Genomic DNA, 12,908 nt, shown 5'->3' on the forward strand with positions numbered 1-12,908 from the left:
AATTTCATATGGCAAAACAAAAGGCCCAGAATTAAATTGAAGATTCTACAGGATGTCAGGCAAAGCGGGGGATTTGCGTTGCCAGATTGGCAAATATATTACAAAGCATGTATTTTGATGTGGGCAAAAGACTGGATGTTGTTAGAGAACAAAAGATTATTGATCTTGGAAGGAGCAAATCTGCCGAGTGGTTGGCATTCTTATATTTGGTACCAACCTCCAGCCAAAAATAGTCCATTTCTCAGACACGAAATTAGAAAATCTGTATATAAAATTTGGGCAAAAATTAAAATGCGAATTCACAAAGTCATTCCAAAATGGTTATCTCCAGTGGAAGCTTCTGTACATCCTAATTTATACAGATGGGGAGAAATAAATACCTATGAATCGTTATTAGATAATAGGAATAACTTGAAGATAGAGGAAAATGTGAAATTAGATTGGTGGAAAAAAATGCAAGTTACATCCAGATATAAAAGTGACAAGGAATTGGGATTTGGCAAAAAAAAAAAAATGAATGAATTTGACACAATAATTTTAGGAACCAATGAGAAATTGATTACAAAAATGTATAATTTTTTGTTGAATGAGATGGTGTCATGGGTGCTGGGGACCCTGCAGAGGAAGACGAGTCTGCCGAGGAAACTGTACCCCTGCCACCTGCACAAGTACCCCTACCTCCTGCTGAAGAAGATCCCAGCCCCCCTGCCTCGCCCTCTCGGGTGGCTCATGTGCGTGACCGCCTCCGTCAGGACCTCAGGGATCGGAGGAGGGCGGCACGCTCACAAGCAAGACGCTCCCTGAGTCCTGAGTTTTGAGAAGATTCTGGCCCTCCTAAGAGCAAGGATGCTTGAATTGTAACAGGATCCTGGCTGCCTCCCAGAACCAGCAATTAGCCCAAATGGGCAACAGCCAGCAGAGGGCTATATAGCTGTGGGCTTTGGGAGGAGGCTTTGTGGAAGCAACTAGTCATCTCCCTGACGTTCTAGCATCCACTCCGGCTTGACTTTGGTTCCTGACTCCCTGACTTTGGCTCTTGACTTCTGGACTCCCTGACCTCGGCTTCTGGACCTCGGACCTGCGATACTTGCACAGCGATTTGGATTTGGCACCTCGGACACTCCTGCTTGCTGGCTACAGACCTCGGACTGCCTCTGGACTTTGCCTGACCCGGCCCCAGCCGTGACAGATGGTCTATCACTCCAGAGAAATTGTCAAAAATGTTTCTGAACACCACAAATAAGTGTTGGAAGTATAAAAAGGTAAAGGGTACTTTTTATCACAGTTGGTGGCAATATGAGAAGGCTAGAAAATACTGGGGACAGGTAAATAGTTGAATCCAAAAAATGTTGAAAATAAATGTTCAGTTTTTCACCTGAATTGTATTTGTTGAATATGTGCCCAAATTCGTTACCCAAATTGATTAACAGATTTTTACTACATGCTGTAACTGCAGCTAGATTGATATATGCTAGATATTGGAAAGAACAGCAGATTCCCAAAAGGGAGGAATTTCTTTAAAAATTATTCGAGGCCGCTGAAATGGATTTCTTAACTGTTAAGTTGAAGGAAGGTAATATACAAGAATGTAAAGCAAACTGGAAACCATTATATGAGTGGATGAAGGTCATAAGTTGATTTAGGAAACAGATGTTTAGTTAAATATTAAGATATGAAAGATGGAAAGAGTTAGAATATTAACAAATTTGATTTAAAAATGCAAGTCCTTGAAATTGATAAAGATGGAAAATGATGTACATAAGTTAGTATGATCCTTATGCTTCAGTGTATATTGTACATAAGTGTGTGTTTGGTTTTATTATTTGTGTGGTGTGTTATATGTTTTATAAAGAAAATGGATATAAAAAAAGAAAAAAGGAAATTAGTACACTTGGATTGTTTTTATATCATGGAGAGTGGCATGATTTCAGATGCCAAATGATAATAGCACACATTGGTAATCAGACAGGAAAACTAGATCTCAGTTCAGTCCAGAAGGATGCATTGTTTTGAGTTTCATTATTTTATTTATTTATTTAGCTTTTTAGCCAACCCTTCCCGTAGGACAGGCTCGAAGCGGGTTACATCATAAAAACAACAGTAAAAACAATAAAAGACAAATTTAAAATATATAAAATCTAAAACTACAGAGTGACAATAGAGACTAAAATGGCAGGTTTTGCCTCACAGACATGGCCTATTGTCCAAGTCCAGCAGATCTTATAGCACTGGGATGGAATGAATCAATTGCAATTCAACAGTCTCTTTAATCTTCCTTTGAAATTTTTTTGTAAGAGCACTGCTACTTTTAGGTCAGCAACTTAATATTGTATCACATTTACGTCCATTTATTCTTGTATTCTCCTGGACGGAATTGAGACCTAGGTTTCCTATCCAGGGTTGCCACTTTCTGGAAAGTCAGGAAAATGGAAATTGGTCAGGGAAAGTCAGGGAAATTGGCCTAAAGTCAGGGAAATTGTGATTAAAATATATTCAAGCAATGGATTTTTGATCTGCTGCTGCAAGAGCATGATGTGTTCTTGTGGCAACTGGAATAGAGAAATAGCAGAATACAAGTAAAAATTAATGATGCCGTTTCCCAGCTCTACCTTTTTCTCAGCTTCACCCCCAGCAACCAGCCTAATGTGTTTGTTGAGCTCTTTCCCTGCATGATTTCCAAGGTCTGCCTGCAGCATTTGCAAAGCAAGACTAGTTTAAACATTTAGCAACATACAAACTTTAAACATCTGTTTTCATCCCTACCTGCTAGTACTCCATTTAACTTACATATAAAGATAAACATGCTTTTGGGTCATGCTTGTGTATGGAATGGACATTTTGTCTTCTGCCAGTTTGGTGTAGTGGTGTAGAGAGAGCCAGTTTGGTGTAGTGGTTAAGTGTGCGGACTCTTATCTGGGAGAACCGGGTTTGATTCCCCACTCCTCCACTTGCACCTGCTGGAATGGCCTTGGGTCAGCCATAGCTCTGGCAGAGGTTGTCCTTGAAAGGGCAGCTGCTGTGAGAGCCCTCTCCAGCCCCACCCACCTCACAGGGTGTCTGTTGTGGGGGAGGAAGGTAAAGGAGATTGTGAGCCGCTCTGAGACTCTTCGGAGTGGAGGGCAGGATATAAATCCAATATCTTCTTCTTAAAAAAAAATATCTTCTGCTAAACCCAGCAGAGTTGCAAATGAGTTTTGCTGCTGTTGGATTTCACAAACTAGCACTTTCTGCTCTGCACCATGCAAAGTAAATTTTGCAAATGTGATTGCTTGTTCCTGCTGGAGTTTACAGAGTACCCGCTCTCTCACCTCTTTCCTGACTTCTCCCATGCATAAAGATTGCAAATGAGGGTTGTTTGCATCTCTAGATTGCAGAAACTCCACCTCCTTTCTTGCTGCTGATCTGCTCATTACACTTTGTGGAACCTGAAAGTGAAACTTTCCCAGCTTTGGAAAGTTCCTACTTGCCAGAAACAAATCTGCTAACATCTTGGCGTTAGGCAGGTGGTTCTGTGTATGGCTGTATCTGAAATCACATTTTGAAGATGGCTTCTAAGAGGACAGTTTTTAACATGCAGTGACTGGATTTCAAACTTCATCCTGACTTCGTTCTATGGCTATCATCAGTTTCTGGAGACAAATGCAAAGGTTATTGTAAAGTGTGCTACAAAACCTTTGAACTAAATAATATGGGAATAATAATAATATTATGAGCTGTGGAGTCTCATGCACAAGGACCATTATATCAGAAGAATCTGAAAATTAAATCAAGTCAGCAGTCCATCGCAATATATTTAGGTTCAAAGCCAAGTACAAGTTCAGATAGTAAAACCAGAGAGGGTGAAGAGACAGCCCCTGTGAAAACTGGAAAACATGATCAGAGTGATGAAAATGGCAAAGAATTACCACACAAACTAGTATGGTTGCCTATGTAATCAAGGACTGTCAGGACAGCAGAGTGCCTGTGGGCTTTGCAACTGGTGATGAAGACGATGTCATTTAACTCTTGTAACAAGCGAATGTTTTCAGATAGTGAGATGGCTCAACAATTTCATCTTGGAAAAACAAAAGCAATGTATGTTGTTGCTTTTGGCTTGGCACCGTATTTCTCAGATCTTTCACTGAAACAGCTGAAACAATGCCAAACATCTGTTATCTTTTTTGATGAAACTTTGAATAAGGTGGTTCAAAAGGGACAGATGGATCTAGTGGTTTGTTTTTGGGATGATTACTGTCATAAAGTTTCCACACGCTATCTAATCAGTGTTTTTCTTCAAACTGCTACTGCTGAAGACCTTCTTCAGAAGTTTCAAAAAAGCATGTCTTCTTTATCAGTTGCAAAATTATTGCAAGTATCTATGGATGGGCCAAATGTAAATCACCTTTTTCTGAGACAACTAAAAGAAGACATTAAAACCAACCCTGACTGTAAAGGAGAAGGAAAAGAATTGATTGACTTTGGAACTTGTAGCCTTCATGTTGTACAGGATTGCAGAGAGTCAAATGGGACCTGAATTCAGTCTTGCACAACATGTATTATGTGTTCAAAGATTCCCCAGCTAGGAGGGGATCATACACTGCTATGACTGGAAGCACACGATTTCCCCTGAAGTTCTGCTCCACTAGATGGTTGGAGAATGTTAAATGCCTTGATAGAGCTATGACTGTTTTTGACAACATCAAGAAGTATGTGGAAGAAGCAAAACTCCCCCACAGTAAACCTGCAATTTGTATAAAAGTTGCAATACAAGATCCACTCATGAAGTGCAAAATGGCTTTCATGAAAGCAATTGCTGGAGATTGTGAGCCATTTCCACAAAGGTTTCAAAACCAAAAACCATTGGCACCCTTTTTGTATGAAGAACTTTATATGCTAATCAAGAAGCTAATGAGTCGCATAAAATCGGAAATGCTGCAAAAAGCATCTTCTGGTTTCCAGTTGTTAACAATTGACATGAAATTGTCTGAGAATTTGCTTGACAGAAGCAAAGTTGACATTGGCTTTGCAACAAATAAACTGTTGAAAGAAACTAAACTGAGTGAACATCAAGTGGCTGAGTTTTGCCTAGGGTGTCAAAACATGGTAGTAGCTGTTGTTGAAAAGTTGATTGAGAGAAGGCCTTTGAAGTTCAAGATGGCGTATGGCCTATCAGCATTAGATCCTACTATCATTTTATACAAGCCAAATCTTGGAATCACCAGAATAGGGGCTGTTCTTGAAGCTCTACATGAAGCAAATCAGATCAATGACACAGCAGAAAAAATCAAAGCAACAATATACTGCTTTAACCACAGCTGCCCACAGTGAGTTCAAGGCTCAATTTCAAGCATATTTTGCAGAACAAAATGATAAAGCTGGACTGGATATGTTTTACAGTGATATTTTGATGTCCAACAAAAGTTTCTCAGACCTGTGGACTGTTGTCAAAATGTGCCTTATCCTGTCTCATGGTAATGCTTCTGTTGAAAGTGGATTTTCAGTTAATAAGTCAATGTTAATTGAGAACTTGCATGAAGAAACTGTTGTCTGTCAACATCAGGTTTACAATGCTGTCTTGAACTGTGAAGGACTTGAATTTGTTGTAATTGATAGGAATCTGTTGCAGTCAATCAGGCAAGCTCATGCATGCTGCACAGAGCACTTGGAGGCTAAACACCATAAGTAACAAGAAGAAATGCAGAAGAAAGAAGAAACTTGAGGGACAAATTAAACATCTCGAAAATGCTAAAAAAAAGACTGCAAGAAGAAGCCAAAATGGAAGAGTAAATAATTGATGAGAAACTAAAAGAGTTACAAAATAAAAAGAGAAAACTGTAGAAGTGATAGTTTTATATCTTAAATCTTCATTCTTTAAAAACATTACTTGTATTCTAATTTCTAACTTGATTATTACTGCAATTCCAAAACTCTAAGTTTCATAATGTGGCTTCAGAGAAACCATTTTAGATAGAACGTTTATATACTTTTTAGTGTACCTTTAAAACAATAACAAAAAGGTTATGTCATTTGTTAGCATTCAGAGTTTACTTGAATTGAAGTTTGTATCTTGATGTAATTTTTGGTGCAATTGCAAAACAGATGTTGCTGCAGTTAATGTTGAAAGAAACTGATATTAAATCTCTTACTTTGACACATATTTTTGCAGTTGAGACTTGTGTAGTTGTAGAGTGGAACATTTCATTAAGCCTTGCATTAATGCAACACGACCTATTCATTTTTTAACTTGTGGTTATATCTGAATGGTGGTCAGGGAAATTGACAAATGTTGGTCAGAGAAAGTCAGGGAAATGAAAAATAAAATTTTAGTGGCAACCCTGCTATCTCATTATCAATACTGGTATCTTCACGCCTACTACCCCTCTGTATATCACATCTAATCCAATCGAGCCTGCTATTGTCATCTGAAATCACCTTTATAAAATTTATATCTCCAGTACCTCATGTTACATTTATGGCACACATCGTCAGCCCAACAAAGTGACACGTGTCAGATCTTGGCCTTTATAACAAATGAGTTCAACAGCTCTGACCTAGTGTTTGAAAGTTCTATAATTTCTAACATGGGCACAGTTCAATGTACAAGAAGTCCTGCTACCTCTGAAAATGGAGTACATAATTATGAATACTATCAACATTTTCCCTGAAGGGCATCAATGCAAGTGAGAAAATAAAAAAAGTAATGAAATTTCTGCTGCAGTCTAGATATTTATTGAAATTTTGATTTCTTTTGCAGAGCCTAATTCTGGCCTTAGAGCAAAGGGCCTTTTCTGGATATAGTTGCTGATGATTTTGTTGCCTGCAATTCCATTGTTTTTCCTTCCTTCTGATTCAAAGGATGTAGTTTTTTCCCTATACTTTGAACCACAGTAGATTATTCCTTTGACAAGGCCTGTGGCATTCATTGATAAGCAACACATCCTTTCTGTTTAGCCCACATTTTGTTATATCTGTTTTAAAAGGATTTTTTTAAAAACTTCATTAAAGTCTAGACTTTTGCATTCTGTACCAGACAAGCCCACATACAGTCCTTGCAAAAAAGGGGACCAAAACCTCTCATGTAAAATAGTTGTGTGAATTGACATATTTTATACCCTTTGACAAACTCTACCTTCTGCAATTCTTGTGTGTCTCTTAACTTGCCTGACAACTGAAACATTCCAAGGTCTGTTACTTTTGAATGCAGCATCATGCTGTTGCCACTGGGTCAGCACCCGCACTAAGGGGAGAATCAGGGTGCTTTCTACTGATGATGTCTTCAGATGCTTTGTAATGTTTGGTTATTTACCAACTTTCTGGCTCACTTTTCTCCACAGGTGTTGGTGTCTGTGCAATCTCTCATATTAGTTGCTGAGCCCTATTTCAATGAGCCAGGGTATGAACGATCTAGAGGGACTCCTAGTGGCACGCAAAGTTCCAGAGAATACGATGGAAATATACGGCAAGCAACAGTCAAATGGGCTATGCTTGAACAAATCAGAAATCCCTCACCATGTTTTAAAGAGGTTTGTGTTTTGTACAACAGCTTTCAGGATAAAGGAATAGAAAAATTGATCCATTATAGATTTTAGATCAAAGTCCATAGGCCTTAAACATTTCACTTTGGAAATAGGAGCATTCTGCTTTTTAGAGTGTTATTTCACTGGATTGGATTCAGCAATCTGCTTATGCAAGAATCTCAGATTTTTCCCAGATTTCCAGTCCTCACAGCAGCCATTTCTGACCCTGGGAAAGTTGATCCTGCTCACCCCCCTCTGGCTTCAGAGACCTGAGTTTTTTTGCCCTGCAAATAAGGAGATGGAGAGAAGCTCCAATGATGGAAGAGTCAGGAAGGGCTTTTCACAGCACCCCACTGACCCATATGGGTCCCACAAGCCTGGGAATCAACTTCCCCAGGGTCAGAAGTACAGGGAAGAAGTGTGAGCCCTCACCACCATATTGCATGGCAAATGGTGTGTAGATAGCAGTAGGATCAGCTTCACGGCTAACAGGTGTAAATTGGTTACATCTGTAGTTCTTAGAAATGTAGATGTCAGTAGGGGAAAAGTCTTTCTAAAAGGAAATGTACAACACTACAAAAATCTGAAAGGAAAAGAAAAGCACAATTTACATAACTACTGGCAATTCAACTACAACCGCCTTTATTTTAGTATTTTAATTGATGTCATCTGACTGTGATCTACTTTCTTCCCTATGATATTTAATGCTGCTTATTAATTGGCTAATAATACAGCCAAGCAAGAGTTCTGATATTTGTTATAAAATGTCTTTGATAATTCTGTGCTTCTAATTTACTACAAAGGTGCATGTCAGAAATTAAGATTGTTTTCCATTAGGAGATATAATATCTTTGCCAGAACTGATTTAGAAATTAGAATAAGAGGGATTAATTTATTTTAATCATGTGGACATATCCAGGAAAATTTCCTGAATGTCCTCTTTTATAAATCTTGATCCAAGCTATCATATTGCTGCCCACATATTTTTACTCATTTTAATCCAGTTATGTAACACTGAGAAACATGCCTTTGTTAGCTGCTGCAGCAACTGTTCCCCATACATTTTATTAATAAGCTAGTGTTATCAGGTTATAATAAATGCAGCAGTGTGCCATACAGTAATTCAAGTGTTCTATGAACAGATTTGTATCCATCCACCCATGTATGAATTTTTATTATCAGTGGGACTACCAGGACTACTGGATCAAACTCTTTACTACCATTCTGCATGTCTCACCAACCCAGGATCAGATCCACATGTTTTTTGAGGGGGAGGGGGAATTAAAAAATGATGCCTCCTTTTGGGCCATTCTGTCTTATGGTCCCATAGAATACAATGGACTCCATATCTGATTTGGCACCCCCCTCCATGGGCACCCAGGGCAAGCACCCCCCCCCCCTTCCGATCTGGCCCTGCACCAATCTAATACAAATGCTTGCCCCAGACCTGTTCATGGACTGGAGATAGACTGAACAAGCTGATACAGACTCTCAGTCCATTTGGGACTCCATTGCAGCTAAGACCTTCTCTCAGTACACCAACCCTTTCCTCCATGCTACATTATCGATATGGAATTCCCGAAGGAAACAGTTATTGAAGGATGTTTCCTCACTAAATTCTTTCTTCATCAACCTTGATTTGTTCCTGCAACCATCTTCTACTGGATAAAGCTTCTCTAGAAGTCAAAATAGGAACCAAACTGAACTGGCTCCATTGCTTGTAACTACAAGACATGTTTTCCAAAGTTTTAGGGACAGGAACTCAAGTATGGTGTCTTGCTGACTTTGAGAAATTACTTCACTTAACCTGTAAATGCTCATAAAGGTCTAATTGGTAAACTACAAGATCTTATTCCAACTAGAGAATGCAAAACTCCCACACTACTACTCCAAATTGAATACTCTGTGAAACAGATCTTATGGAAGGTAGAGTGAGGTTCTATATAGATCTATAAGGCACTGAAAGCCCTGAATGCCAGATTGATTTCTTACAGGGTCATCACACACGTATCTTACTCTGGTCAAGCTACAGCATTTTGTATACCCACCAGATGGTCTCTGTTGGAAAGGATGTGGCTCAAAGGGCACACATTTCCACTGCTGGTGGTCCTGTCCATCAGCCCACCATTTTTAGAGTAAAATTGTCTCCAAAATTAAAAAAAAATAACAGAATACATGGTTCCCATTAAGCCTAAATCATCCTATTCCAATTTCAAGCCATCATCTGATACTTATCATGTTAACTGCAGCGAAGTTAGCCTTGGCCAATAAATGGAAAACAAACTAAGTGCCCTCTTGCACAAACTGGAGATCCAAGCTTTGGAATTCCTATATCATGGAAAAATAGAAGGCAAAACACAAGAAGATACAGCTCCTACCGTTCCCCATTTTGTTATAAAATGGCTTTCATAGATTACTTAAATGACAAAACACAGCTTAATTCCAAACAACCCGATCATGCTGGAGCCTTATATATTCTGATTATGTGTTTCTTTCTTATCCATCTCTGTTTCTATTCCTATCTCTATCTAACGTCTCTCTTTTCCATTTCTATAATATTTTACTGGTGCCAATGCCTTTTGTTCCTTCCCTATTTGAACAAGTGTTCTATTTCATTTTTATGTACTTTTTAAAGATTCAATAATTTTTAAAATTTGAGAGAAGGAAATGAAGGAATAAAGTAAGATATTTAAAATAATTCCTGAATAAATTGGTAAAGGTTGCAGTGCCCTAAAAGAAAAACAGTTATTTCACTTTCACAGGCGTGTCTTGTACTTATCATTCATGTACCAGGAGAGCAATACATTGACATTCCTGCTGGTTTGTTAGTACAGGCTGCACAGTTTGGGTAATTTGAAAGCTGCAGATTGATCCCTTTCCCCCTTCCAACCTTTTATTTGTGCTCACAGGTTATCCATAAACATTTCTACTTGAAGAGAGTAGAGATCATGGCTCAGTGTGAAGAGTGGATAGCAGACATACAGCAGTATAGCAGTGACAAACGGGTAGGCAGGACTATGTCTCATCATGCTGCAGCTCTAAAGGTGAGGTTCCTTGATGGGATTGCTTGCTTAGTATAGAGGTTTCAATTGCATGCTTGAATACAAATGTCCACAAAAGCAGGTGGTGATGGAGATTTCAAAAGTTTGATCTGAGATATACTGGAAGTGACTGAACCTCAAGGTCCAAAACATTTTAAATTGAGAAACTTGCCTCCCTCCCTGTGCCAGTTCTTGTTCTCAAAACATATTACAATGCACTGTTGTCAGGCCAATATATGGCTACTGTCAAAAACAGTAATCCTGCCTCTCTACCACCACCAAGAAGAGATTGTCCTTGAAAGGCAAGCTTCTGTGAGAGTTCTCTCAGCCCCACCCACCTCACAGGGTGTTTGTTGTGCGGGAGGAAGATAAAGGAGATTGTGAGCCGCTCTGAGATTTGGAGTGGAGGGTGGGATATAAATCCAATATCTTCATCTTCTACCTTAACAAATGTTACAAGGGTACAAGGAGGAGAAGGAAGATGAGTAGTCTGCCTTTTTCAGTGGTCATGTCAGTAACAATGTATTGTTTTAGCCATGGTTTTCAATCTAGTTATATTTCTTAGCATGCTCAGTTAACAGTACTTAATTTACACCAACCTTTTAGCTTGAACCTGCATACCACATTAAACTGTCTTAACACTTGTGAATGCTTCCATGTCAACTTGCACAGTGGAAGAAACAGTCAAGAATAATGTTGTTGGCATTTTTGAGAGAAAGCTAGGCTCACATGTGCATGTTTATCACTTTGATTGCAGCATCAAGTGGTGACTTTCATGTGTAACTGAGCTCTTTTCAGTCTTTTAGAATATCCAGTAGAATAAAACATACTCTGATTTGTATGGATTTACATGTGTGCAGCATGACAAACTTGCCGAGCAAGTTCCCCAATATGGCTCTCGCTTTGTGATATGTGCAGAATTACTCCCTTAATTTAAAATGTTCCTGCAGGCTACAGATTCTGCTCGTCCTCAGAAATAGTGGTGAAAACATGCTGTTACTGTCAGGTGATGACCATAAAGCTCTTATTATGATGGAGTTTCATTTTGCCTGCACAGAGTATCACAATATGACCCCACCAAAAAAATTGTTGAAAAAAGATAACTCACCATTATCTCATATGCATACATTATCTCCTGTGTGTGCACAGCGTCACACAGCTCAGCTACGGGAAGAGCTTCAGAAACTGCCCTGCCCAGACGGCTTGGACCCAGAAGCTGATGACCCAGCTGAGAAATGCAGTGCCATGACCAGTGCTGAGGACACTCTGTTGCACGAGCAAGTTAAACCAAGCAGCAGCAAAGACCTCCCGAGTGACTTCAAATTATGAGCTGCATTGACATGGACTTAACAGACACACAAGGCTTTGAAGCACAAGCCAAATATGTCAATATTTGTATCTAAGAAGCTAATTATGTAATAGGTAATGAAATTGAAACTATACTATGCCCTTCAGGATATACAGTTTAATTCAAGATGATCTTTTATTTACCTGTACAAGAGTGTAAACTTTTTTGTGCTTTTATTTTCCAATTGTGAGAACCACTGATTGGTATGTTTAAAAAAGTTATGTATACAAGAATGGATAAATCACTGATATATAAGGGAAACTACCTTAGGAAAGAATGTTTACTGAATGTTTATTTTTTTTTTTACTTGTAGAGTGAGGGCGGTTGTAACAAAGAATATATATTGGTCATTCTTACAGCTACTATTTAAAGTCGGACAGTTTTCACTGAATTTGATAGATTTTACGTTTGACCATATCTCCATTCTCATATTTGATTTCTAAAGAAAAACCTCCTGTATACTTCAATAAAGGTCAAATGGACATGCTCCCTCCTATGATTTACTGGTACCTTTTTTAAAAATCTGCCATAAATTCATTATAGCTGGAGACTTGCACTTGTATGACTGAATTTATTACAGTCAACATATTTAATTTTATGCTTACTAATTCTAAAATGCCGATGAAATAAATGCACCTGGTTTTACCTCAGCCAAAATGTGGACTGCTGAATTCATCTTTCTCTGTTAACATCTGAGTTATTTCTACAGAACAACAGAAGCAGCATTTCTTGACAAAAGATTTTATTATATAATTAATAATTAAAAATAACTCCACTGGGAGTTGCTACCTTCTGCCACTTCCTAATGACTAACAACTATTCATGCATAATAATTAAAATATGGAATGTTTGATTACTACATGTTTTGTACTTACAGAAATATGTCAGTTGATTTTTCATTGGTACTTGCATACAAAATGTTGTACACAAATATAATTGACTAAGTTTGATGGTTTCTTATCTGATTTTAAGGCTTCTTCTAACCTAATTTGTGTAGCTTCAGATCAAAAAAGGGAAGCTGAA

General features: G+C 38.4%; 1 protein-coding gene across 2 annotated transcripts in view; it reads left to right on the forward strand.

Annotated features, from left to right (window-relative positions):
• Positions 1-12,542, forward strand: part of BIRC6 (baculoviral IAP repeat containing 6) — a 224,539-nt gene extending 211,997 nt beyond the window's left edge. For both annotated transcript variants that reach the window (XM_060244345.1, XM_060244352.1), the window contains exons 72-74: positions 7,314-7,502; positions 10,406-10,540; positions 11,687-12,542. In XM_060244345.1, coding sequence (XP_060100328.1) covers positions 7,314-7,502; positions 10,406-10,540; positions 11,687-11,866 — 504 coding nt within the window. In that variant the 3' untranslated portion in view covers positions 11,867-12,542. The remainder of the gene's footprint in view (positions 1-7,313; positions 7,503-10,405; positions 10,541-11,686) is intronic.
• Positions 12,543-12,908: the final 366 nt, after the last annotated feature.

Source organism: Heteronotia binoei, chromosome 1 (assembly GCF_032191835.1).
Source record: "Heteronotia binoei isolate CCM8104 ecotype False Entrance Well chromosome 1, APGP_CSIRO_Hbin_v1, whole genome shotgun sequence".
Classification (NCBI taxonomy): domain Eukaryota; kingdom Metazoa; phylum Chordata; class Lepidosauria; order Squamata; family Gekkonidae; genus Heteronotia; species Heteronotia binoei.